The sequence below is a fragment of the Cuculus canorus genome, chromosome 23 (genome assembly GCF_017976375.1).
Source record: "Cuculus canorus isolate bCucCan1 chromosome 23, bCucCan1.pri, whole genome shotgun sequence".
Classification (NCBI taxonomy): domain Eukaryota; kingdom Metazoa; phylum Chordata; class Aves; order Cuculiformes; family Cuculidae; genus Cuculus; species Cuculus canorus.
The window spans coordinates 5,286,495-5,314,221 of record NC_071423.1 but is presented as its reverse complement, the minus strand read 5'-3'; the positions used below and the strand labels follow the sequence as shown (position 1 = coordinate 5,314,221).

Here is a 27,727-nt window from a genome sequence, read left to right as displayed (position 1 = left end):
GTTGCAGTCGTTGCGACGCGTGCTTTGCCGGGAGGCTTATGCAGCGGCAGGCTTGGGTGCAGAGCGTTTCTTGTCTTTGAAATCTAGATTATAGCCAGCTCCATGTTTTTACATAATCATGATTTTGTGAGTTACTCTTCCCCTGCTTGCAGAGCCTTAAGGAATAAACCCCACCACATCCAATCTGCAGATTGCCGCCATCAGCTGCCAGCAGAGCTGTACCAAATATTTAGGAAATCCATTTCCCGACTCTTGCTAACGCTTGCTGCCTGCCCCAGCTGCTGCCTCTTGGAAAGGGCTGTCAGCTCCTCTCCGCGAGAGAAGGGAGCAGGCACAGCGTAGAGCAAAAAAGGAGAAGGCGAGCAAGGTTTCAGAGCTTGCTCTGTTGATCCCTTCTTCTCCTTTCTCCTATCTGTCAGCTGCGTGGTGGGAATCCACGTCTCCACCTGGTAAAGCCAGGGTGGCACGGACCTGTGGCTCCAGAGAAAGTCCAGTGGCAGGCGCGCGTGGCCTCTGGTGCATCCCCTTGTACCTGCTCTGCTTGGCCCCAGCGTTCCCAAGTGGAGGCCTTGCTGTCGCCTTGGCTTGGTGATGCCAACCGATGTCCCTTCGGGACTCAGCTGCAGCTCCTCAGGCTTTGTTTTCAGTGCGGAGGTGGTAGGCTGCAGATGGGGATGGAGAGACTGTTGCCGGTGGCCCCTGGGCTCGTTCCTCACCCCCCAGGAGGAACTGGGGGACGTTGGGGGTTGATGCGAAGTTGGGGGATGTCCAGCTCTAGGTCAGCCCACTGGGTGGATGGGGTGGTGAGCAGATATGGGAGATTCGGGGCTCAGGTAAATCAGCAGGGAGAGCTTTTTTTGTTATCCAGGCAAGGGTTACAGCCTCATCCTGGGTGCTGTCGTAATAACTGGAGGTGGTTCAGGCCTTAATTTCCATGCAGATGCACTAAGGAGCAGGCAGCTTGCACTCCAAATGTGTTTGAGCAGCGCCCTTCCCCGCAGAGGACCAGAGACAGCTTTGTCCTCCTTTGGTTCGTGGTGACGATGGGCGTGGAATGCCCGCGGTGCTCAGCCAAGGGCAGGGAAGATGCTGGGGCAGGTTCTTGCCGTCGCTGCTGCTGTGCTGGGCACCAGCTGAGCGCCCCAGGCCACGCTCGGCATTTTGTGGCACCGTTTCCACCCACTGACAATGGTCCCCAAAGGGGCTCGGTGTGGAGGAGGAGGAGGCTGGAGTCGCAGCTTTAACTCTTTGGGCTGGAAAGCCACCGTGGTGGGGTGGTATTCCGTGTGGCCGCTCCTGGCAGTGTGTGCACTTTGCTTGGAAGGTTACCAGCCTCGTGCACTTCTTGCTTGTCTCCCCGTCCGTCCCCTCCCTGACGCTCGGAGATGTCGCTTCTCGCTCTGTCAGCCCCAAGGTGACTCCCTTCATTAGCAGAAAGGCTATTAAAAGTGTCTCGGAGATGAGGGCTTGAAGGAAGCTTCATTCCAGGGAAGGCCAAAGGCTGTTCCAGCATTACAAATGTGCAGGCAGTGTGTGATGGAATTACTGTCGCATCTTAAGGCGGTAGAGAGGAAAGATTAGGGCTTGCCACCCACCTGTAATTCTCACCCTGCAATGCGTGCCAAGCTTTGGTTCACTTTCTCCTTGAACAGGGCAGGTGTCAAACACCCTTAATGAGGATAATAAATAAGCGGAGAGGTGATGATTAGCCTACTGTTCTTCACAGCGTCCCTGCAGCCCGGCCTCGGGAAAAGGCTGAGGCTGGCACAAGCATGGTCAGGACACGAAGCCCAAGGAGGTCTTTGGGAAAGGTGAACTCAAGTCTAGCACGTGCCCCTCCTGAGGTGCTGCAGAACCTCCTTTTGAGAGCCTGCGACATGCTTACTTGGGCAAGTAGTGAAGCCCCCTTTGTAAAAAGTACTTGGGCAGTCAGGGACCTCTGCCACTCTTTGAGGAATGGTGTCAGACCAGCTGGATGGCCTGAGCCCGTAAGATTGCATGGTCGCCCTTCAAACACAACTCGTTTAGGTTTTTCCCATCTCTAATCTGGTCTTCACCCAGTTACTGGTGTGCAGAACTTGCTCGGCTGGGCTTGGGCGGGCACGGGACCGACTGTGGGGTTCTGAGCAAGTGATGCGCTAACACAGATGATGTGTGTGCATGACGGACAGAAGTAGCTTCTTTGCTCTGGAGAAAGAGCTCTGTAATTGCGCTGGCACAACGCTGGTCAGTGTCCGAGACCAGACCTGAATCCCTTTTCTCCCAAGTAAGAAGTGATAGGACCAGAGGAAATGGCCTCAAGTTGTGCCGGGGGAGGTTTAGATTGGGTTTTAGGAAAAATGTCTCTATTTGTCAGAGTGGTGAAGCCCTGGCAGAGGCTGCCCAGGGCAGGGGTGGAGTCTCCATCCCTGGAGACGTTCAAAACGTGTGTGGCTGTGGCACTTGGGGACATGGTCTAACAGTCACGGTGGGGTTGGGCTGTTGGTTGGACTGGATGATCTTGGAGGTCTTTTCCTACCTTAATCATTCTGTGATTCGTAGTAAGGGACAGGTTCTTCTCTGCGAGGCTTGGAGGAGAAGAGGGGCCGCGTTGCTGGGAGGTGATGGCATTTCTACGCCCACGCAGGGGCTGAGGTTTCATCCTGTGCTGCTCCTCACGCAGGACTCACACCTACATCTCAGCTGCCTCTTCAAGAAATATGCGGCTTGGTGATGGGCCCTGGGGTCAGTTTATCACCGTTCTGCCTTACCATTTGTTAGATGCGAGTTAGCAAATGAGTGCTTTCAGTACAGCGCAGCGCCGAGGTTGGCTCTGCTGATGGAAGTGTTGGAGTTTAGCAAGCCCAGTCATCAAGACGGGTAAATATTCTGAAGGGATGATAGCAAAATGACTTGCTTCTCCCAGCTCGGAGAGAGATATTAATATTTCAATACCTCTAGGTTGTAATTGACTACAATTTAAGAAGATTGCACTCTGATAACTTAAAATACCTGCCTTTCAGAGCAAGCTAGACAGTGTCCGGCTCCGTGCTGGGCTTTGTGTGGCTTCCAGCTACCGGCAGGCTGGTCTCCAACGTTTGGTGCCGTGCGCCTGCGTCGCTGCATCTTCCCCCAGCAGAAACTGTTCCATTTTGGCTCCTCCAACCTCCTCTTTTTCAGGTTCCTGTGAATTAATGCCCTCGATATTTAGGTTAGGGTCAGCACATCTGACCAGATGTGAGCAGTGATTTCTGGTTTAAAAATATTGCCGAGCTATTTCTAAATATTTAATCTCTCTCGGTGATTTGGAAGCAGTTTTATGAAACATGGAATTAGGATGGTGCTCAATGCTAAATGGTAAAGGAGATTATGTGGATTTAACTCTATGCGTCTGTCACATAACTACTGCCAATCCCATAACTTCCATTTTCTATTAAAAATCCGTTTCCCCCTTTGACCTGAAAAAAAAGCTTTATGGGTAACCTGGATTTCTCTGTTTATGAGGTATTTTTCCACTCTTCCCCCACCCCAGCCCCTCACTCATCCATCTCTAAACCTTCTTGGGCGCTGCCTGGGAAGAAGATATTCCAGTCAGGCTGTGGCTGCTCTCCGATCTTTATCATGGCAGGAGCCTTCTCGAGCCATGGTCTGGGATATGGAGTGGAGATGCTGGACGGACCCTGGGGCAGAGCCAGGTGGACGGCGGGGTGCTGAGCACAGCAGGATGGGATGTTCCTGGTCCGAAGGAACAGGGCCATGGGTGGATTTTGCTGTGTGCCTTGCACGCCCCAGCTCCAGCCATCTTCTGCTTTGCTCGAGCGACAGGCGTTGCCACAAATAGCACAACTGCTGCTCGCACGTGCTTTGTTTTCCTTCCTCTGCCTGCAAATGTGCTTTTTTTTTTTTGCTGTTTTTCCCCCCTCACCCCTCTTTCATGTATTTGGGAGAGAAGCACCGTGCTGTTCTGATGAAGGGAAATGCTGATTCATGACGACAAACCAGCCTGGAGATGTCACAAAATGACATCTGCAGAGCCGAGCGGTGGCCCCGGAGCTCTGCAAAGCCTGGCACTGCTGCGTGGGAGGCTCGGCTGGAGCACTCCGCTCCTCTGGTCCATCGTTCTGCTGGCGCTCGTCAGCGAGGGAGGGAAAATAAATGGCTTTATCTACTTCTACCTGTGCATGGACGGAGGGAACTGAACACACCGGGGTGTGTGGACATATGGAGATGCTTTCTTGACCGATAAATCTGTTGCTTTGTGTGTGGTGGCAGCACTGGACCTTGCTAGTCGGGTAATCCGTTACAGGAATGGGTTTGCTGGGCAGCTCTGGGAAACACCTTTGACGTGGGATTGCAGGGTGCTGAGTAGGGAAAGGAGAGGGAACTTTGTCTTTTTAGGTGACAATTTAATGTAGAGTACACAGAGCGAGAACCAGGTGCTCTCTTCTGTTGTTTCGTGGATGCTGAAAGAGGCACAAGGTTACTTATCCAGCTGGGAGAAGGGTGGAGAGGACTCCACTCTGGGAAGGTGTGTGAGGTTTTTTTTGGGGGTGTCCCATCTTGACCTGGTTGAGGATGATGTGGACTGGGCTGGAACAGCCCAGAGAGAGCCTGGAGAGCCGTGAGCTTGCCAGCACCGAGTGCTTTGCAGGGAGATGCAAGTGGCTTGGCCAGTGATGCTCAGCCAGCCTTTCCACAGGTGAGCAACCACAGTGCACTCTTCCTCGGAGCTAAGGCAATGCTATCCATATGGATGAGGCTTTCCTTCTCCTCCCCCTGCTCCTGTCCCCTCCTCCCAAAGTTAAGGAATCGAGGTCACGGAGGGTCCCCCGTGACTTGTTTTGAACTGATGGCACGGTAGTGATCTGCTTATTGGCTCTGCGGCACCGCGAGCAGCGTTCTCAGCCAGAACTATTAATACACCCGCCGAGGGCTGCTTTCTATATCCCTGTCCTTCCGCCCACTTGGAAAGAGTGCGACTAAAAAAAGAAAACGGATCTAAGTGACTGGGGGCCTCCTCATCCTTATTTATAGGCAATCCTGCCTGCTTTGGTTGAGAAGGGGGAGCTCATGGTCCTGGAGAGTGGGAAGGAGAGACTGGAGGAGTTGGGTGAATAGGTCCCTTCCCTCGTTGTGAAGAATGGAAGCGCCTTTCTGCTGCACTCAAAGTGCCCGGGAAAGCTACTCCCAGGCATCCTGGTGGCTGAAAGCTCTGCCTTGGACTGTGCCCTTGAACTCCGTGTGTCTCAGTCTGTGCTTGGGTGGTGCGGGGATGCCTGGTGCCAGGCTGCAGCTCGGGCTTAGGACTGGCCAGGATTGGGCTTCCTCCAACTCTGGGAGCGGCTGTGAACCCAGTTTTGCTGCCTCTCTGCTGGGGGCTATTGATGCTGTAGCATTTGGAGGCAGCGCAAAGATCTCTGCCCTGCTTGGGAAGGCTTACGCTGGATATATCGGCACAGCTGCGGGCTGGATGAGGCTGTGCTGGGGCGCCGTGGAGAACCAGGGGTGCTTCTTCTCTGCAGCTCTGGGATGGGGGATGTTGGGGTTGGCGGGAGAAACGGTGTTGGTTTGTTGCTGTTGCACATGGGTGTTTTCAGGGCTGTGGGTGCTGAGGCATGGTCTGACCACGTGCTCGGAGCCAGCTGGGTGAGTGTGGCCACTCGGGGAAGGCTCAAGAGGGATACCCTGGGTGCCTTCTGTGTTTGCACAGCCCTGGTTGCCATCGTGAGGTGCCTGTGATCCCTAATCTATGCTGCCAGCAAGAGCGATGGCCTGTGAAGGTGGCCTTTATGCTTCCAGCCCATGCACTGATGCTCCTCCACTCTCCTGCTCTATGGTCAGGGATCGGGGTCCGGGGCGGCTGTGCCGGTGGGCATTGCCGATTCTTGCAGTAACCCCTCGCCGCTGTGGCCTCTGCTTTTTCCGCAGCACATGCTGAAGATGTTGGAACCAGCCTCTACTTTGTGAACGACTCTATCCAGCAGGTCACCTTCTCCAGCACAGTGGGGGTGGTGATCCCCTGCCCGGCAGCAGGGTCACCCAGCGCCGTCCTTCGGTGGTACCTGGCCACAGGCGACGACATCTACGATGTGCCCCACATCCGGCATGTCCATGCCAATGGGACTTTGCAGCTCTACCCCTTCTCGCCATCAGCCTTCAATAGCTTTATCCACGACAACGACTACTTCTGCACCGCGGAGAACTCGGCCGGCAAAATCAGGAGCCCAAATATCCGTGTTAAAGCAGGTAGGAGTGGGTGTGCTAGCGTTTGGGAGAGGTGTTGGCTTTTCTCTGATCTTCTCCATGGTGTGCTGGTTGAACTATCAAGCACACCTTGACACGGGACAGTAACGATGCTGCCTGGCAGCGTGCTGACATCACGATAGCAGCTCTGCTGTCCAAGATGAGGAGCCGCGGTGTTTTGCGTGGTGACAGTCCTGCTGCCAGCTGGGAGCCATCGCCATCCTGCACGGAGCAATGGGACTGAGCGCCTGCTGCTGTGCTGTTCCCACCGTAGCATCCAGCCCCAGCCTGCTAAGGATTATTAAGCAAAGAAAAAAGGAGGAATATGCCAAAGAGCTGATTCCAAAAGCCATTATAGTAAATTATTGACCAGGCTGAGGAGGGCTAATAGCCCAGGAATGGCTTCATTATGTAACCTATTAAAAGTGGGGCTAGCAAAGGGAACACAACAGAAGTGACTACAGGTTCTTTTTTATTTTAATACCTTGTACTGCGGAGTAAATTGGTATTAACCCCCTTCCGCAGGGTGAATTATTTACCAACACTATCGGGTTACCTATAAACCACAGCTGGGTGGAAGAGGGAGAGCAGCAGATGGGGAGCAGTGAACACAGATGTGCACCATGGAGCAGCTGGCTTCATGTTGGGGACCACAGCCTGGGCTTCCCGTGGGGCAGCTGGGCGGTGGCGAGGGCTGTGGTCGGCATCCAGGATGCTGCAGGGCAGGTGGGGTGATGTGACAGTGTCCGGTGCGGCTGCAAGGGCTGTGCACTGCGCTGTGCAGCGGGCGATTGCCTGCACAAGGACGGCTTGTGGCTCTAAATGGGTAATCACAGCCCCTCCGGTGAACCTGGGAGCCTGGAGAGGGATGTGCGAAGGTGCTGGGAGTGCGGATGCTCAGGCTTTGAATCACAGAATCACCAGGTTGGAAAAGGACCCACTGGATCATCGAGTCCAACCATTCCTAACACTCCCTAAACCATGTCCCTCAGCACTTCATCCACCCGTTCCTTAAACACCTCCAGGGAAGGCGACTCGACCCCCTCCCTGGGCAGCTGTTCCAGTGCCCAATGACTCTTACTGTGAAGAATTTTTTTCTGATATCCAACCTGAACCTCCCCTGGCGCAGCTTGAGGCCATTCCCTCTTGTCCTGTCCCCTGTCACTTGGGAGAAGAGCCCAGCTCCCTCCTCTCCACAACCTCCTTTCAGGCAGTTGTAGAGAGCAATAAGGTCTCCCCTCAGCCTCCTCTTCTCCAGGCTAAACAACCCCAGCTCTCTCAGCCGCTCCTCGTCAGACGTTCTCCAGCCCCTCACCAGCTTCGTTGCTCTTCTCTGGACACACTCCAGAGCCTCAACATCCTTCTTGTGGTGAGGGGCCCAGAACTGAGCACAGTATTCGAGGTGCGGTCTCACCAGTGCCGAGCAGCAGTGGTGGCTGTTCTGGCTGTCCAGAGAGTGGATGCTCTGAATCTGCAACGGAGAAAGCTTCTCTTGGTCCTTTCTTCCTGCCAGGCAGCCTTTGCTTCGCGCTTCTCCCACGTGCTGAGGACTTCCTTGGGATTGTAGGAAGTCGCTACCAGAGTTGAGTCCTGGCTTTCATCCCCCTCTTTAAACACTGGGTTGCGTATAAGCCTCCTGTCGGTGGGATTCAGCCGGGAGCCAGCCTTCTCCATCCCTGTGTGCGGGGTGCAATTAGCAGGAGGCCTGAGTACGTAGCGGGGGCCCACACACAGGGCTCCGAGGGCCACCAGGGTGGCTCCAGCTGTGGCTTTGTTTGAACTGCTTTGGCTTTGTGGCATTTGGAAATGGTTGTGAAACGTAGCCCTGCTTCTGCTTCCTCTGGGTCATCCCAGACCCTCTCCCAGTGCTGTGTCGGGGCAGGGCACCACGCGCAGCTGGTGAGAGCTGTAAAGAAAGAAAACGCCGTGGAAAATGTGAGGAACTGGAAAAAAAAAGTCTCTGGAAGCTTTGGAAAAGCTGGTGGGTGAGCACGTGGAGCAAATCTCTCTTGCCAATGGGGAGTTTTGAGTGTGCTCCTTGTGGCTGTACATTACCATAGCGGGATTTATTCCCTCGTGGACTAATTCCCGGAGGCAGCAGAAAGCCAGAACCCCTGGCTGTGGAGGTTGGGGTGGGTCAGAGCCACTGGGCTGAGCGTGGGTGCCCATCTGTGAGGTCTGCTCCGAGCTGGGGCAGTCGCGGTGCTGGTGAGCGTGCAGGAGGTCAGGCTGGATGCTCCTCCTGGTCCCTGCTGGCCTTTAAAGCCCGTCAATAAACCTCCTCTCCATGTGATTAAGGAGGCTTTTACCAGCTAATCTGCTTTGGCGCTGGAGTCCCTTTCGTGGTAGGTTTCTCCCTGTGTCCTCAGGGCACTGACCCTAGTCCTCCCTGCCAGGGCACAGGGTAAAGAACCAGAGCGAGCTGGAGGCTGCTCCAAACCTTCTTCCCTGTTATTTTCCCTGGGACAGTGGGGCTCTGTGTGTTAGGAGAGAGTCTGAGCAGCAGGCAGGAGAGGTGAAGGTGGGGCAGCCCTCTGCAGCTTGGAACTTAGTGATGTATGGTTGGTCTCCTGCCAGGCAGACGGGGTGCGGAGCCTGCTGGGATGTGTGACTGAGCACCCTGGAGCTGGGGGGAGCCTGGCGTGAGCCCCTGCTTCTGCCCTGACCTCCTGCAGGAGAGCAGGGTGCCCTGAAAGCCTGGGAAATCAAGGTGGAAATGCTGTCACCCCCTTAGTGCTTGCGTGTTTGTGCGAGGTGTGCGATGCGTCGCGATCAGGTGCTTTGCACTCGGGGAACACATCTCCCTTTGGGAGCTTCTGAGGGGTTCTACTGTAGGACATTTGCTGAGCAACTTTTTGTTCTGGCAAGGGGTGTCGTTAAAGGGTGAGATGAATGCGTGTCTGACGGCGATGCCCAGGTGCCCGTGTCCTGCAGGGCACAGTTACTGTCACAGGAAGGAGGTAGCTGCACTCCTTGTGTTTTATACTTCAACTTAAGGGGTTTATGGCATCTTCATGGTGACATCTTTGTCTTTCTGAAAAGACTGGGGTGGATCCAGCTCGCTCTGTGAACACCGGGGAGTTCCTTGTCACCGGTCCAAGGAGCAGTGTGGAGCTGTCAAAGGGGGGATGTGCATCTCCCTGAGGAACAGGGCACCTGGTGGGGACACAGCTCAGGGCTCCCACTGTGACACCGACTGGAAAATTGTCACCTGCTTCCTATGAAGGGTCCAGGAGGTGCCAGGCTGTGTCACAGCAGTCTCTCCTGGGTGCCTCATGGATCCATTTCCAACACGCATCCAGGAGTGCAGTGATTACCTGCAAGGTGGGACGTTGAACGTTCCAGCTACTAAATACCTGTGGTCTCTGTACTGAAACCTGGGTGCTGCGAGCCTCCGCCTTAGCACCTTTGCTGACTACAAAGCCAGCAGCTTGACTTGGTGGCAAGCTCTGATGATGCTGGGGACAGTTGCAGGGTCCCGGCAGCAGGAGCTGGGCTGGGCATATCCTCTGTATGCTGAGCTGTGGTCTCCAAAGGAGAGAAGCGCTTCCTTTCCTAGGAAGGTGGGCCAAGTGTCTTGGATGGAAGCAGTTTGCTAGGTGGGTTGGTTTGTTTGGGAAACGTGGGATTGAAGCAAAAAGGAGTGTGTTTGCTTTCCAGCACTGTCACGCTACCAACCATCTGCTTTCCTCTACAGTTTTCAGGGAACCGTACACCGTTCGGGTGGAGGACCAAAGGTCGATGCGTGGAAACGTGGCTGTTTTCAAGTGCCTCATCCCTTCTTCAGTGCAGGAATACGTTAGTGTTGTGTCCTGGGAGAAAGACACCGTTTCTATCATCCCAGGTAAGAGAGGAGCTGCTGTTCTCCTTGGAAAATCTGATCTGTTTTACCATGTGGGAAACTGAGTCGTGGAAGGTGGGTTTTGGCTTATCCGTGCTGCCCAAGCAAAGCCTTTTATTAGCGATCATCTTGCTGCTTCATGCTGGAAAATGCTGGTGGTGGGAGCAGACGCGTTGCATTCAGGGTCTTGGTGCTGTGGTTGGTACTTTGTGTATTCCTGGCCTCACGGATATTTGGTGGAAGCGTGGTAGCGTGCGTGCCCTGTCCTGGCTTCTCCTGCGAGCCAGCGTGCTTTGGGTACCTGGAGCTGAGGTTTGACAGCAGGAAAAGAGTGCTCGTGCTTTCCGTGTCCCAACTCCTGCAGTCAGAGCTGGTTTTCATGTTGTCAGGATGATGCACGAGTAAATATTGCAGCTTCGCTTGCAAGTTTTCACAACTGCTTCAGCCATGGGGAAGGGAACTCAGTCAAAATAACTCCTTGCGCCTTTTCCTCGTGCTGGCACCTGGAAGCTGCTTGGCCTTGCGGTCCCATGCGGCTGCCCCGTGGTGTGTCCTGCTCAGCGCCGACTTCAATCCGCAGGGAAGACACCTGTGGGAAGGACAGCAGAGCCCATCTCCACGCAGCGACTTTCCAGCTCTGTGTGTTCTGCCCCTGGGTGGTTCCTTGTGATTTTGGAGCAGATGCGGAGCTCCCTGGCTTCCCATGGGAGCAGAGAGACCCTAAAAGCAGGGTCTGTCCCCAGCCCTGGGGACCAGGGAGGAGCAGCAGCCACAGCACAGATGGGACACAACCTCCCAGGCACCTCTGCAACTCGGTGTGAGAGGAGAGGAACCGAGCAAACTGCTGGTTGAGCCGTGCCACGCCGCGGGCAGCGTGCCGGTGCTGCGGGCTCTGGCTCCTGCCGGGCTTGTCGGTGGATTTGAAGCAGTGCTGGGGCTGAGGGCAGGTGCTGGGCGCAGCGTGGGGTGTCCTCGTGTACTGGGATGACCCTTTGGCTCCCTCCTCCGAGCCGGTATTGATGGCAGCGCTGGCTGCCCGGCACAGCATGTGTAAGCTGGTAGTAAAGCAATCAATACTGCTGTCCCCAGGGGGATCCAGAGAGAATTAAAGGATTTTGCCCGGAGTGAACGCTCTGCGCTTGATATTTGCTCACAGGTCAGTAAGTCCCGATGCTCCTCTAGGGCTCAGTGTTGCTGCATTGGCAGTGCTGTGGGGAGCAGATGCAGGAGGAGGGCAGATGCCGCCGGGAGTGGGGCGCGAGCCCGGTGCCCGCTGGGGCAGCCGCTGAGCAAACGCGAGAGGCGATTTGCTCTAATGCCATCTTGCAGGGGTATTTCTTGGTTATGGAGCTTAGGGAGCAAAGAGCTTCACCTGGAGCGGGGTGGCCAGTTCTCCTGAGGGATGTGTGGTGGCTCTTGCTGGTGGCCGGTGGCCCTCCGAGTGCAGCTGATCTGCTGACTCAGCACAACCCGTGGGCTGGGTGGCAGGCGAAGGGAAACGCTGCTCAGCACGCAGTGGTCCGCGGGGCTGCGATGCATCGGCAGGGGAGCAGGGCTGAATGGTTGACCCGGGAACCCAGGCATCCCTCCTGATAGAGGCTGCGCCCTCGCTGGCGCAGAGCCCGTCACGGTTTGCAGGGCCGGGAGCCAGCTGCCTTCCCACAGTCAGGACGGAGTCGGCAGAGCCTTTCCTCCCCAGCACTGACCCCTTTCTGACACACTCGGGGATGAAATACGACATGAAACTCTTTGCCTCAGGAATATGGTCTTCCCCAGATGGGGCGTTCAGAGCTTGTGCTGATCGGCAGCGAGTCCGTGTCCACAGCTGCTTTTTGCCTCGAAAAAAGTGGGTTTTTTTGCTTAGTAAATGGCCTCCTTGAGCACCATCCTGCGTAAGGAGCTTTTGGCACTCCAGGGTGTTTTGGAGCGCTGTGGAAAAGTCTGTTTTGTTTTAGTAGGTGAGAAACCTCCGGGTGGTCTGAGGAGCCTGTTTAGATCTGTGTTTGATGGGGTTTACCTGGAGGCCAGCTGGTGTTTGGAAGAGGCATGGTACTCGTTTGGTACTCGTTGGTAGGGTGCAGGCTGGCACCACAGCCTTGCCAGCCCTTCTCTGCTTGGCACCAGGAAACAGTTGTCTGTGTGAACGCAAAGTGGGTTTCTATACTGCAGATGGGACCTGAGGAGTTTGTGGCTGCGAAGTTGAAGAGTTTAGAGGGGAAGCAGCTGAAATCACTTGGTCTGTTCAGCCTGGAGAAGGGGAGACTGAGGAGAGACCTTGTCATGCTTTGCAGCTTCCTCACAAGGGGAGGAAGAGGAGCAGGTGATGAGCTCTTCTTTCTGGTGACCAATGATAGGACCCGAGGGGATGGCAGGAAGATGCCAGGACAGAGTTAGGTTGGAAATTAGGAAAAGATTCTTCACACAGAGGTTGGTGGAGCGCTGGAACGGCTCCCCAGGGAAGCAGTCACGGCTCCAAGCCTGACGGTATTCCAGGTGTTTTGTCAATGCCTTCAGAGACTCAGTGTGAGTGTTGGGGTTGTCCTGTGCAGGGACAGGAGTTGGACTCGATGGTCCTTGTGGATCCCTTCCCACTCAGGATATTGAGTCTATGATTCTTTGATCTCCTGGGACAGTGAAGTGCTTGGGTGGTGATGCTCTTCCCACCACAGTCTTATGCAGTTTGATGACCCATGGTGAGGCCCATGAGAGCCTGTGACGTTCGTTCCTCGGCGGCGCCGTGCCGGCTTTGGCACTGCTTTCTGGAAGGGCAGTGGTTGTTCATGCCACTTGGAATTCTGCAGGACGGAGCAGAGCAGTGGTTCTGCTCCGTGTTTGCAGAGCGTGGCTGGTTTGCTCGGCAGCAAGTTTGTCAACCGAGCACGCGTGCACTTGCGTGGTCTTAACCAGACTTGTTCCCAAGTTTGCTGTGGCAGTGGATTTTTTTAATATGATGATTTAATTAGAGTGGAACGATTTTAACATTCTAAAGCAATAATTACCCTAAAGACAGAACATATAAATTGTGTTACAGTGCGGAGTCAACACAAGCAAACATGTTTTGCTGTTGGATTACAAATATAGTATCTGCCTGAAGCTTATTTTTTTTTATTGCTGTTGTGTTAGAGCTAAAACTGGCTTTGCTGTTACCAAAACATGGTCTTTTCCTTGACCTCTGGTGAACCTGTGCTTCTGTCCCAATTCTGCGCAAGGGAGACAGGGAGAGGAGGAGGGCGTCCCTGCCGCTCGCAGTCAATGGCACAGAGGCTGAGAAGAGCTGAAACGTGGTGCTGAGGCCTCACAGCTCCCTTCAGCCGCGGATGTGCTTTCGGAATTGTCAGATCAAGCGGTTGTGCAGGCAACCGGTCACCCCTCAAAAAGGGTGTGGCGGTACTGCGGCTCTTTCAGAAGCGCATCCGAGCCATGTTTAGAGCTGGCTGCGTGATGTGGGGTTCTCTCCTGGCTTGAGCATACCAAGCCCACTGCTTGTCCTCAACCTTTCCCCTCGTAGGTGCTGTGGAGGGGCAGACATCTCCCCATTGTGCCTTGGGGCAGCAGGGGATGCTCAGTCCTAACACTCGGGGCGAGACAAGTCTCCATCCAGGCCTCCTTGTGGCAGAAAACTCTATTTAAGTGAATATTTTCATAGTAAACATCCGCTTTCCTTTGCATTCTGAGTTGTCCCCACCACCAAACCAAATTATTTTGTCGCTTAGGAATATGAGGAGCAAGCTGGAGCTGCTGCTCCCGCGAGCCGGGACCTCTGGCTCCATGATGTGTCCATGAGTGCCCTCTTATCAGCTTCTTCGGATTCTTTTCATGCTGAATTGGACTGTCGGGGCTCCCAGCCTCTGCTGCTGGGCTGTGTGTTTTCAAACCAGCCTTGCTGCTCTCTCGCTGGGGTTTACTGGTGGGTGAGGGAGCTCTGCAGCAGTTGGCAGTGGTCCTCAGAGGTGCTGTGCTGGCAGAAGGCCCCTCTGGAGAACCATAGCATCATTGAGGTTGGAAGAGATCATCAGATCAGACCATCAATACAACACCACCGTACCTACTAAACCGTGTCCTGAAGTGCCACATCTACAAGGCTTTTTGAACCCCTCCAGGGATGGAGACTCCACCTCTGCCCTGGGCAGCCTCAACCAGGGCTTCATCACTTTGTCAGTGAAGAAATATTTCTTGATATCCAATCTACACCTTCTCTGGCACAACTTGAGGTCATTTCCTCTTATCCTATCACTTGTCACTTGGGAGAAGGGACCAGCACCTGCCTTGCTACCACCTCCTTTTATGCCGGCTGCGTTGCTGTGGAGGTGCCTGCATGGAACCCTCCATCCCGTAGTGCTCCGGGGTGTCCTGCTGCTGGTGTGGTGGGACGCGCCAAGCGTGTCTTCTCAAGAGCATCTCCTGGGTCTGTATTGGGAGAGCTCTCGCAGTAGTGGCAGGGCAGTGCTCCGTGCCGGCGTGGCGGTGCTGTGACAGGGGGTTTGGGTGGCGAGTTGCATGATTTGGTTAACTTGGCAATTCCGTAACTTACCCTGAAATCAAAGATAAATTCTTTATGGAAGGTTATCCCGCACATAAATCATCATTAGCGCAGCTCATTTTTGTTTAATACCTACCTAACTGTGCTGCAGTCTAAAAATGTGTGTTTAGTGAAGTCAAGGGTTGCCGAGAAATTATAGGGTTTTCAAAAACCCATTTTCTTTGCTGGTGCTCACATCAAAATCAATCTTGCCTTTCGTTCGCAGCCTTGTCGCAAACACGCAGCACCACTCGCAGGACTCTGGCGTTTCATGTAGGCGAGTGCTTACTCAAAGTAAAGCAGCTGCTTACGGAATCGGGGGCTGCGTGTGAGGTAGCGCTTCACACCCGGGCTGTGATTTCAAACTCTGCTGCTATTGATGAACCTTGATGTGTATTTAGGGAGGAGGGTGGGAGGGCTGCAGCTGAGCAGAGTGTTTTACAGACCCCTCTCCCTTTTCCACAGGGAAAGAGGGAGAAACCCCTGGCACAAACCCCTTTAAGAACCTGGCTCTTTTTATTTCTAGAGCGCTATCCCCAGGCTGGGGAAGGTGAAGTCTCACAAACACGTGGATGGTTTTCCACAAGAAAGGTGGGGAGGGACTTTTTACAAAGGCTTGTAGGGCAGTGGGTATAAACTGGAGAAGGTCAAATTTAGACTAAGGAGGAAATTCTTCATGATGAGAGTGAGGAAGCCCTGGCCCAGGTTGCCCAGAGCTTTGGTGGCTGCCCCATCCCTGAAGGTGTTCCAGGCCAGGTTGGATGGGGCTTGGAGCCCCTGATCCGGTGGGATGTGTCCCTGCCTATGGCAGAGGGTGGAACTGGGTGATTTTTAAGGTCCTTTCCAACCCAAACTATTCTATGATTCTACTATGTCTTGGACAAACTGTGTTGTGTATGTGGCTGAAGCTGCTTTAGCCACCGTGCTGTGGTGGTTGTGGCGCAGAAATGGGAATTCAGGGTGCTGCCTTGTCGCTCTTCAGGCATTGCATGGCTGTAAATTGATGTCAGCAACCTCAAGTCCTGCAGAACAAGGCTACGTGTAGCAGGCGGGTTGGTGTGGATCCGATGTACATAGGCATTCTTGGGGTTTGTGTCCAGCTGCAGATCACCAACGCAAGCGGTGATGTGGGGAGACACTGGAGAGAGTGGAGTTCTGAGCGATTGTCAGCCTCATCTCGGTTGCAATGTGCTCGTTTGAGCGTTGCTTGGCTTTCGTGACCCTATGAGCAGATGTGTGCCTGTTCGCTTACACCCAGGCTGCTCCTCAGCTGACTCAGTGATGCATTATAAACAAAACCAGGCTCCCTATCTTGGCAAAAACATCTTCCCTGCCCAGGCTGTGCCCGTTGTGCTACCAGGGTGGTGGTGTTGGGCTCTGGTCCTTTAGGCCATCAATGCAGCATTGTGACTATTGCCTCCCAAGAGCGTGGTGGGATTTGCTTTGGGAGGGTTGGGTGCTTGGCTGGGGCGTGGGTTTCACTGGGATGTGCAGGTAAAACCTTGCCAAGGGTGGCTCCCTGGAGAACCAAAGCAATGTCTTCAGGGGTGTAAGCAGCATCACTTCAGCTGCAAGGGAAAGCTGATAGTGTTTGTCATCCTGTCTTGCCTCGCCTGCTCGCGAGGGCAGCACAGGAGAGCAGTGATTTGGAGGCAGTAAGCGTTGCTGGACTGGCAAGCCCTGAGCTCCGCTGCTATTTGATGCTTCAGTGTCACATACTTGATAGATCGTGTTGGAAAAAGATCTAAATGCAGCACTTCTCAAGGTACAGACGTTTCTAAGGGTGCTGCTTTTCTCAGCAACCCTAGTACGTGTCCTTGGAGCTCTTAAGATACTTAGTCATTGGATGTCCACTAAGTCCTTTCTCTAAAGCTTGCCGGAAGGAAGCTCCTGAAAAAAAATTGAGTCCTGTGAAGCTTTAGGTGTGTTTCTGAGTTTGTTCTTGATTGAACGGTGGCCTTTCAGGAGTTTAAAAAATATCTGTTTGTACCACTCTGTGGTGATTCAGATATGAGCTTAACTTGACCTGAGCAGCCCTTTCTGCCCCATCCTCTGCAGCACCCAAGTCCTTCTGCAGGATTCTTAAACCCATCTCAGCAGTTGTTTAGTGATGTGGGAAATAAAACTGCGGTGGATTTATTGCTGTTCACCCCGAAGATGTGCGCTCTTCTCTCCTGTACCCTGCAACGTCTGCCACCCGTTATGTTTTCCTCTAAAATATTAGAAGTGTAACCATACACAGATTTCGGTGCAATCCATCTCAGGACATGGTGACTCTGGGGGTGCAGCGTGAGGCTATTAAACACCCAGCGAGGATTTATGGGTGCAGTGTTTTCCTCCCCATCAGGGTGCTGCGTGCCTGGGGGCACGGAGAGATGATCCGAGGGGCAGAAGAGCCCAGGACCTGGATAATTCAGCTTTGTCCTTTTATCAATAGGCTTATTGTGGGGATGGGACATCAATGTCCTATTCCTGGAGAAAAGCTGGACACTGGGACAGAATCAACACGGCGAGGCAAAAGGCAGTCCTTGTTTGTGTGTTTGTCTTCACCGCGATGGTTTGGGGACGGGGGATGAGTTACCCAGGTTCGTTAGTGGCTGTTAGCGTGTTTATTTGGTTTTGCCCGGATGAGGAATAACCCTGACTGGTTTAAAGTGAGGGGCCTGGAAGCAAACAGCCTGCGGGTCCCAGCGTGTCGGTGCGAGGCCACTCTGCCACCTCATCCTGGTGGCACCGCCAGCGGAGCGCGAGGCTGGTGGCTTCATGGGTCGCTTCGCCCGCGAGAGGAGGGAGCCCAGGCTGCTGCATCACCTGCCCTGCTCCCTCCCAGCCCGTGTGTGTGTGCGCAAGGATGGCTCCGACACGAAAGCTGTGACCACTGGGCAAAAGACTGGTGAAGAATTGGCCTTTTCAATTGCATTTTGTAGCTCCTGCCTGGGACGGCAGGACGGCGTGGAGCAGCCTGATGTGATTGGAATGAGCGTTGTCCTTTCCTACCCTGTCTGGGGGTGCTGCAAAACCTTTTCCCCTGTCGATCCCGAGATCTCTTAGAAGTGTCCTGGCTTCTCCCCCACCCCTTGCCACCCTCTCCGGCTGCGACATGTGCCCAGACCTGTTACAGAGGGAAGTAGCTCCAGGCGTTATTCTCACCAAGTGGGGTGAGATTCTGTCTGAAATCATTTCATCCTTCCCCAGAGACTTGGCGTGAATTTTATCTAATCGCCATGGCAACAGATAAAAAAAGGTGTGAGCACATCTCCTTTTGCTGTGATAATTCAGATTTATATATTCAGATCAGATTGGAGTTAGAGATTTTAAAAGGAGCAGATGCAGCAGAAGGTGCGACTGCAAATAATGTGCCGAGAGCGTTTGATGATCCTGCCCTTTAAGAGGGGAGAGCACTTTCCTGCAGGTTTTTTTTTAATATAATTATTCCATCAAATCCACTTTAACAAGGGCTCATTATAGCCCTGATAATGCAGAGTCACGTTGGAGACAATCTCGCACACGCATGCACACACACACTAAACAAAAGGGACTACAACAAGTAAATAAAACGCCTGTGAACGGCGAGGTGTGAGCGCCGTGGTGCTACAGGTGCCCCTGTGGAGCAGCATCCGGGACGTGGCGTGGAGCAGGCAGGGTTAGCCGGGCTCTGGCAGCCCTGGTTTATGCACCGCAGCAGAGTCCTGCCGGCGCTGCCCGGCTGCCGCGTGCTCCTGGTGCCCAACCGCGCTTGCGCAGCTGGGGAGATGCTCTCAGATGCAGCCCTTTGGGTGGAGGAGGTCCTCACATCCTGAGGGTTCTGTGCAACCAAGTGTTTGTGGCGAAAGGTTGGGAGCTGTGGGTTTCCAGAGGTGCCCCTCTCCTGGGCGCAGCTTTGGCCGCTTTCCCCTGGTGTGAGAGGTGGTTTTGCAGGTTCCCAACTTTGCTGCCTGAGCCTTGAAGGAAGGATTGGCTGAGCCTGAGCTGGGGCCATCCTGAACCAAAGCCCTCTGCAGCTTCTGCAGGACGGGAACGCTTCATCAGAGGTTGGGAAGCCTTTGACTGCTTACTCTGCAGGGCAGATAGGAAAGGAGGGTATGTTTTGGAGAAGGAAAGGTGCTGTGGATCTAGTACTAGGACTGTCAATCTAGCTTCCCGGTCCCTTGAGATGTCCTTGCCCTACTCCAAGCCCTGGAGGATGATAGAACATGACCCAAATATGGCACAACTACCTCCAAGGCATGAAATTGTAGAATCATGGAATCACTTGGGTTGGAAGGGGCCTTAAAGCCCATCCAGTTCCATCCCCTGCCACGGACAGGGACACCTCCCACCGGATCAGGGTGCTCGGAGCTTCATCTACGAGCAACCTAAAGAGGAGAAGCTGTTCTTGGAGCTGACATCCCTTTGTGTTGTTAGCATAAATCTTTGGCCACCCTGAGGAGCAGTTGAGCTGTAGGGAAAGGAGAAATGGTGTGGAGACGGGGGATGGATGCTGAGGATTTGGAGTCACCGCAGGAGGCAGGTGGGCTGTAAATCTGCCTGACGCCTAACCCAGACCCAGAGAGAGGTTTGTGTCCTCCACTGCGCCGCTGGCCCCGTATCTGCCTGAGCTGCCAGAGGTTTAGGGTCCACATTGGGGTCCTCAAGGTGAGAGGGGTGATGAGCACCAGGGAGGTCATGCTGTGGTCCTGCTGTAAATAGGTGCTGCCTGAGCTCAGCACACAGACCATCCCATCTGAAGATGGGAATGAACACAGAGCCCTGCGAAGCACCTGAGAGCGAAGGGTGGTGAGCATCTGCTGTCTTCTCCACTTGCCCCTTTGCAGGGGAGGTATCTGAGCAGGAGGGTGGCTTTTTTGGAGACAACAGCCATGATATTCACTGGGCACAAACATTTAGCATTGACTCTGGTGTGTGAGTTGAGATGGTTTATGCGCAAGAAATTGCTGGAGCGCAGAGAGCAGGAGAAGGAAGAGATCAGTGGGAGACGATGACTAGAGGAACAGTCTGCTGCGGCAGCCAGCAGGATGTGTTGTGAGGACTCCCCTGAGTCCCAGGGTGACTCCGTGCACTGGGGTGGATTTTGCTCCCATTGCACTCTGAATTGCAAATTACTGTTTAGCAGGAAATTGCCAGGAAAACGGGAAGAAGGATGGAAGACCTCCAGAGCACCTTCCAGTGCATGCAGGGAAGGGGAGCGACTTGGGCAGGAGGGTTCAGAGATGCAGCCAGGAGCTGATTAACCTCCTGTGGTGATGCATGTTCTCTGCCTGACGAGTCAGTGGGGCTTACCTGGAGGAGCTCGGAGACCCTTAGACTGTGCACTGCGTGTCCTTGCGAGAGGCTCCTCTGCCGAGATCCAGCCCTCGGGAAAGGTTATGGGGCCCAGCTACAAGCAGAGCTGGGCTGTATAATGAAATCTGGTGCTACACGTGCCTTCTGCACCTTGGTGAACCTGCTGCTGCTCCGCACTGCCTGCTGGGAGGATACAGGTCCTCGTGGAATTACGAGGGCTATGGTCTCATCTCCCCGTTCAGGAGGAGTTTGCTAAATTGTAATGCTTTTGTGCATTTTAAAGACCTTCCTGCTGAAGGAGAGCTGAAATCCTCTGGGGTACGAGTTTGTCAGGTACTGGAACAGCTCACGGTAACGCTGTGCTCACCGCGCTGTGTGCCGGGCAGGATGGTGTACACTGGGGATGTGGGGTTACAGCCTGGCTGGGGCTCGGGGTGGCTGCGGCTTCCCTAAAGAGTGAACCACCCCTCTGCCTGGAGTGCTCTACAGGGCTGCTACCAGCTTGGGAAGCACCAAAATCCCTTTGGAAAAGCCCAAACCAGCGCTGAGCTGCGGGGGAGAGGGTTTGCTTCACCAGCTGTTTGGGGGCATGTTCAGTTTCTCCACCCTGCTTGAGTCTTTTTCCCTCTTTTCCTTCTCTTTTTCCCTCTTTTCCTTCCCTTTCTCCCCTCTTTTCCTTCCCTTTTTCCCTCTTTTCCTTCCCTTTTTCCCTCTTTTCCTTCCCTTTTTCCCTCTTTTCCTTCCCTTTTTCCCTCTTTTCCTTCCCTTTTTCCCTCTTTTCCTTCCCTTTTTCCCTCTTTTCCTTCCCTTTTTCCCTCTTTTCCTTCCCTTTTTCCCTCTTTTCCTTCCCTTTTTCCCTCTTTTCCTTCCCTTTTTCCCTTTCCCTTTATCATCTCCCTTTTAATTGTTATCTAATGGAGTGAGGATGGTACTGACTCCAGTCCTGCCACCCCGAGATCCCCGCAGGGCGCTGCGCCTACCAGGGCAGCACGGCAATAATTGCTACAGCAAAGCCAAGTGATGTGAAAAAAAACCCCGTCCAGGTCAAAACTCTTCAAACCACATGTTATTTTATGAGCTTGAGCCACCTGCCCCTGGGGCCTCGTGGTGGAGGGAGAGGAACCAGCGCTGCGTGTAGCAGAGCTGAAGTCATCGTCACTTTGTGCCATCGTCGCTGATGTGGCCACCGGGGAGGCTCGCACGTGCCTGGCCAGCTCGTCCTGAGCGGGCAGAAGCCGTGGTTGGGGCGCTTGCCCGTGGGGAAGGCGATGGTGGTGGTGGGTGCGGGTGTACATTTTCCTCCCCCCTTCCTCCCTGCGCGTACACAGATGCAGAAACAATCACGGTCATTATTCCTACCATGGTGACAGTGACAGTGGCAGAGATGCCAGCTCCCCAACACAGGCGGCTTTATTTCATCTCCTCTGTTTTTCAAAGCCTCTTTCATTTTGTATGAGGAGACAGATGTGAAGGGCTGCAGGCTGATAAATTCTGCTGTCTTATGAAAAGAGAGGGTGGATTTTTGTTGTGGTTGCTTCTCTTCCTCCCTCCCCAGCCTTCTCCTGGCAGCCTTTTTCCATAGAGGATGCTCCCAGGATGCTGTCTGATGGTCACCTTGCTGTAGCAGGGAGGGCTGAGATCCCTGGATGAACTTCCCAGGGACAAATACAGCTGGGATTTGGGTGGAGACTTTGGGGTTTTGGTGGCGGGCACCTGGTTAGAAGAAAATGAGCGCGGTTGTGCAGATGCCTCCCTGAAATGCATCCGCAGTGCCTGGCCCTGGTGCGCTCCGCAAGACGCGGCTGAGGCTGCACGTTTGCTGGGGAGGAGCTGCTCTCAGCTGGCAGAGCGAGGGTTGAGCCTTTCCGTGGGCTTATAACCCAAACCCTTGTCCTTCTTGCAACCCCGCCGAGCTGCTGGGATCGCTGGGGCGAGGCGAGCGCCGGTCGGAAGGCGCTGGAGCTGCTGCATTTGTGGTTTGTGCCAGCGAGGAGCAGCTGCCAAGATCGGGCACGGAGAGCGATGCAGCCTGCACCCCTTTGGGAGGAGCTCGTGGAAGGATGCGCTGAGCACCTGCTGGGTGCAATGCTGCTGCTGGGAAGCCTGCCTTTGCCCGGTACCCGGCTGCGGGCTCCAGTGGGCTCTGGCATCTGCCTAGTGCGGGATATCATCCCTGGGCAGCTCCTCTTCCTCCTCTCCTGCTCTGCTTACGATAGTTCTGGTTTAAAAATAAATTGCTCCCATCTTTAATTGTGGTTTAAATAACTGCTTCATTTTTATTTAAATGTGGCTCTGTAAGGCTTGGAGAACAATTAGGAGAAAATACAGGGCATTGCTCTGGTGCCTGTGTTCAAGCATATAATTAATTTTTTTTTTATTATACTGATGTTTGCCGAATCTGGAAAAGGATCTTATTGTTCCTCTTGATTTAGTCACGCACAGAATCTCCAAATACACCAGCCATTTCAGGACTCCATTTCACAAGCCGTGAAGCCTTGGTGCTAACGCGCTCCTCCGATCGCTACCCTTTGGTGTTTACGCTGTGACACGGATGCTCGGTGAACCCTGGGTGGTTTGCAGCCTCAAAGAGGGGTGGGATGTCGTTTCCCACCCCAGGGTTGTGTGCAGGACCTCTGTGCTTCTCCAGCACCAGGCTGGTGGGCACAGCTTGTTGTTGGACGCGTCCCCAGCCCATCGTCAGGGCTTTTGGGCTGCTGCTGCGAGAGCCTCTGCTTGGCGGAGGGGGCTCACAAGGGAAGAGTTTGTGCCTTTTGTCGATGAAAGGTATTAAAAGGCTAATAAATGACTCGGGGACATAGGGTGAAATCCCTGAAAGGCTCTAAATGACCCCGGGACCTCTTTCACAAGCGAGCAGGCCATTCAGGGATATAAATCTCATTCAGAGTCGATAGGGATTAGGTTCCTAAGTGCTCGACATAGCTAAAGTGCTGCTGAAAATGTTGCTTGTTAGAGGGTTGCGGTGGAAGCCGCACGTGGTCTGGTGGGCTCTAAGCTTATCAGTCAAAGGTGCTTTGCTTGGTGACAGAAGCCACTTGTGGTACGCAAGCTGCTGGCCCTTTGGACTCCTGACAATCTTTTAACCATTTATTAAAGCAGCCATGAACTCTTCTTGGGAATGAAATCTTAATAGCGAGCATGGCAGAGATTTTTCACAGATGGCAGCACCGCCAAAAGCAGGCATTCAAGAAAACATTCATCAAAAACATTCATTTCTTTCAAAAAGAAATTGACGTTTATAGCGTAGACAAATTTGGGACTCATTTGCTTTGCTTTTCAGTTTCTGAATTTTTAGAGGTCATATTTTTCTGCACCTTTGAGGGCTGGAAACTGGTGTTATTTTTAACTGGAAACTGAGATTTCTGTGTAACCACAAGAAACGGGACGTGCGAAAAGGCTGGGTACAGCAGGACCACAGGCATGGCTGGGGGAGAGGTGCATCCCTTGGGGCTCCAGACCCTTATCCTCCTGTTTTACCCCCTTCTGCCCTGCTCAGACTCCGTGCCAGCCTGGTAGCCAGGATGCCGGTCGTTATCTACCCCTGGGGCTTGTTCCCCTGAGCCCATTTCTGGGCTGTGAGGCACTGCAGTTGTTCATGGGTGCTGAGGTGGGCTCTCCTGGCAGGTCAGGATGGTCAGCACGGCTTTCCCAACAACAGTGGTGATATCGGGGTCCGTGTGGGTGCTGTAGCCCATGGCACCATGGCAGAGAGCAGCCCTGGACCGCATTCCCCCTTCCCCAAGCACTCGTTGTTCGGAGAGGCAGGAAAGGATAGGTGCCCTCCCTCCTTAAAAAGCCAGAAATTCCCTTCAGAGGGAGCAATTCATTCACAGCTCATCTCCATTTCATCTGAAGGCTGCACCACGCTGGGTTTCAGCCTTGTTATGTTTTCTCTTGAGCAATACCTTTTGTTTCTGCAGTGTTTAATATTCCTTCCCAGAGCCTCCATTGCCTGTTCTGGGTCTTTCCGTGGAAGGCAGCTCTGAAACTATGAATTGTTGCGGTCGAGCCGTACTGGTTGTTTGCATGTCACGACCAGCTGGTTCCCCACCTGCTCGGGTGCTGTCGCTGCTCCCTGGCCCCTCTGCGTGCCCGCTTTCCCCTCCCTGCCTGGCATCCCCGGCGCTTGGTACCCATCACAGGCAGCTTGGGCTCGCAGGAGAGGTGTTTCTCTTGCCCAAACCAGCCTGGTCCTGGGATCTGAGCATCCAGGGGACTGCAAATGCCATCTCAGATCTGGGCAAGCAAATATGCATGCAGGACACGGTTGTCACCAGGCACTGCCTTCCTCGCCATGGGCTCCCCAGGCACGGCTGAACAGGCTTGTGGCCGCCTGGAAGAATGGTCAAATCCTCTCGTTCTGATTACAGTCAGGGTCTGGCAGCAACCCCTCGCGTAGCAGTTGAGCTGTCGCATCCCGGGGAAGCTGGCAGAGTGAACTGGCCCCACCTGGGCTGATGGCACCATGTGCTTTGGACAGGCTGAGAGAGTTGAGGTTGTTCTGCCTGGAGAAGAGAAGGCTCCAAAGAGACCTTAGAGCGGTTTCCAGTGCTGAAAGGGGCTCCAGGAAAGCTGAGGAGGGGTTCTGGATCAGGGAGTGCAGGGATAGGATAAGGGGGAATGGTTTTCAGCTGAAAGAGGGGAGATTGAGATGAGATCTCAGGAAGAAATGTTTTGCTGTGAGGGTGGTGAGGCCCTGGCCCAGGGTGCCCAGAGCAGTGGTGGCTGCCCCATCCCTGGAGGGGTTCAAGCCCAGGTTGGATGATGCTTTGAGATCCCCAGTCCAGTGGGAGGTGTCCCTCCCTATGGCAGGGAAATGGAACTGGATGGGCGTTGAGGTCCCTTCCAACCCAAACCATGCCAAGATTCACATGCTGGTCAAGCAGAAGCACAGATCTTTTTTTTCCCCATCACTGACGATTTTGGTCACAGTTGCAATGGGAAGCTTCATGGCAGTTATAGCTCTGCCTTCACCAGAGCCTGCTTCAGACTTGTGCCTGCTTCTCAGTGCAAACCAGATCTCACTTGCATTTTGGAGGAACATTGTGCTGCAGGCGATGAAAGTTGGTGACACCACTGGAGATTGCTCGTTGTATGTCATTTAATGTCCATTTGACTCGCATCTCTTGTGTTTTGTTTGCAGTGTTACGCTATGAACTTCATGGTGCCGTACACTTGATGGGCGCCTCTAATTGTAGTGCCTTGTTTAACGCTGCAGTTTCATAAACACTTTCTGAGCATACAGAAGCATTAACGCTTCTACATCTTGTTTTCCATGCTTGTATGTATCCCAGTACAAAAGCTACGCAAGGATGTGAGTGGTGACAAGAGGCTGGGAAAGCTGGAATGGGGGCAGAGCTCAGCTCCTGCTCACACCATTAGTGCTGGTCCTGCACGTGGCGGCAGCTGAGCAACGGCTGCCAGGCTCGGGGATCTGCTCTGGGGCTGTGGACCATCCCCACGCTCCTTGGCTGGAGTCATGAGCAGCTCTCTCACAGCACTTCTGAGCTCCTGGCACCCCTGAGCAGCCGTGCATGTTCCCTGCCCCAGCGTTCTCACCGTCCCTGTGCCCCTGGTTGCGAGTGCCCAGCCTGGCGCTGCTCCAGCAGCTGGGGTGCAAGATGCACAACCTCTTCCAGGGTGATTCTTGCTGGCTTTTCCAGGTGAAGTCACTCAGCCTCTTGGCCTGCTTCCACCTGCTCAGTGCTGTTCCCTGAGCTCAGCTGTCGAACAATTGATCAGACACTCTGGCATGTCCCATTGTTTAAAGAAGAGCTATGGCTATTGCATACAATATGTGTACAACACGCGTGTGACGGCGTCAAGAATTAACTTCATAATCATCTCCGTGATCTTTCTTGGCAGAGCTCTGGCATAACCTGTCGTGTCTTATCTAGCGATTGCGTGTGAGTTATAGTTACCGCTGCCCTGGCTTTCCGGGTGAGATTGATGGCAGGTGAGGTTTTATATTGCCTGTGTCAGGATTCTTCTCTGCTATCCGGGAAACCCTGGAGCAGCTGCTTGGCTCCTCTGATGCTCTGGATGCTGAGGGCACCAGCCCTAGTTTGCAGCTGCGTAACGTCTGCTTGAAACTCGGTGGGAGATCTCCTGTCTGAAGGCTGGGGAAGGAAAGGAACCAAAAGTGCGTGGCCCAGAGATGGGTTTTGCCTCTTTGCGTTGGCTCTCCAGCCACCCAAGGGCAGGATGAAACCAGATCTTCACGCATAGAGAGAGCTCCTTAATGAAGACAGCAGAGACCTCATCAGCTTTGCTGAATGTCATGGTGGGAGAAGCAAGGGGGGAGTTCTGGAGGAGCCGTTGACACTTCCCTTCCTGGGAGGTGAGCCTTGGCATCCACCTTGCTGGATAACGGTGCTTTTCCAATTGACGTGAAGGCTCCCGGTGAGAGTGGGTCCCTTGCCGTGATGCCCCCCCCAGCTTGGTTGGCAGCCCTACGCCGTGGTGTCACATTGGCATTTAAGCCTGTGGTGATTAAACCCTGGTGATTTCTTTGGTTTGTTTTTTTTTTTTCTTTTTTCTTGGAGTATTTTGTTTCCTTGACTGAGGGATTGTATTCAAGAGAGCGACTGTAGGAAGAGGGTGTAAAGAGCTCAGACCTGTAACATGCAGTTCTGGTGCTGACACAGAGCCTTCCCCTAGCTTTGCTGGCTGGCGCGATGCTCCAGGAGCTCTGCTGTGGGTTCTGCAGCCCATCCTTACCAGGACATCAGGACCGATGTCAGTCACGAAGCACAGCACTGCTGCTCAGTGTGATGCCGCCTGGCTCCTCCTTGCCTCATCCCACCACAAGACCAGGGAGTTTGGGGTCCTGGGGGCTCAACTCTCTCTGGGCTGCCTCCTCCACTGTGCTTTAGGTGAGCTCAGGGCAGTCCTTTCCACGTCTGCGCTCTTGTTGAGCATTATTTCTGTACCTGGAGCCCTGTGCATCCGATGGTCTCATTTCCAGAAGCTGTTAAAAAAACCAAACCCATGCATTTCTCTTTCCTGCTGGGAAGCCTTTTTGGGAGATTGTGTTTTTGTTCTAGTTGAGACCAGATGTAACCAAATGCCCATCTCCACTGCGCTGGCAACAGCATCTCGCAATGCCAACGTCCTGTGAAACGCGAATGGCTGAATTTCTTTTTTATTTGTACGTATACACACAACGTATGAAACAAAGAAGCTAAAAATGATGAATTGCAGCTAATGCTGCTGCGTGATGGAGATAAGACCGTAATTATTTGTTTGGGCAGCTTAAATCAACACCGAAAACAAAGCTATAATTTAAATCTCTTTGTGTGGCTCTCCTGGGCCGTGTGACCAAGCGTGAACTTATCTTACAGGCTGGTATGATTTTTGCGTTTGTGCATGGTTAAAGCAGGTCATTTTGGTGTTGCGCCTCATGTGCTGCCCTCGGAGCGTGCCTGGACCCCTGTTCGGGTAGAGCTGCGCTGTTAACTTCTTTCTGGCAGGATTTAGCACCTCTGTGCTGCCTCAGTCTTGGCAATTCGCTATGGCTATCGTTATTATTCGTGCTGTAAACAGGACTGCACATCCATCCTGCTCCCTCCCTGCAGCCCCTGCACATCTCGCCTCCTCCAGAGAGGTGCCTGCGTCTCCCACCCATCCTGGCTTGTTAGGAGAGAAGACAAGTGGGTTGAACTGGAGCTCTCTCAGCTCCAGAGGCACCTGAACCTGTGGCAGAGGCTGTAAATTTTTACGTTCATTATGTTTGTTTTGCTTCGGTTTAATTAACTGATCGATGAAAGCCTATCGAGCTCTGACCTCTCTTGCAGGCACCGTAAATCAGTTCTTGCTGCTGGTGGAGCAGGGCTTGGGCACGG

The 27,727-nt window shown here is 53.7% G+C and overlaps 1 protein-coding gene across 2 annotated transcripts in view; it reads left to right on the top strand.

The window, feature by feature from the left end:
- Positions 1-27,727, top strand: part of DSCAML1 (DS cell adhesion molecule like 1) — a 118,153-nt gene that overhangs the window by 3,214 nt on the left and 87,212 nt on the right. For both annotated transcript variants that reach the window (XM_054086804.1, XM_054086805.1), the window contains exons 2-3: positions 5,908-6,225; positions 9,920-10,066. In XM_054086804.1, coding sequence (XP_053942779.1) covers positions 5,908-6,225; positions 9,920-10,066 — 465 coding nt within the window. The remainder of the gene's footprint in view (positions 1-5,907; positions 6,226-9,919; positions 10,067-27,727) is intronic.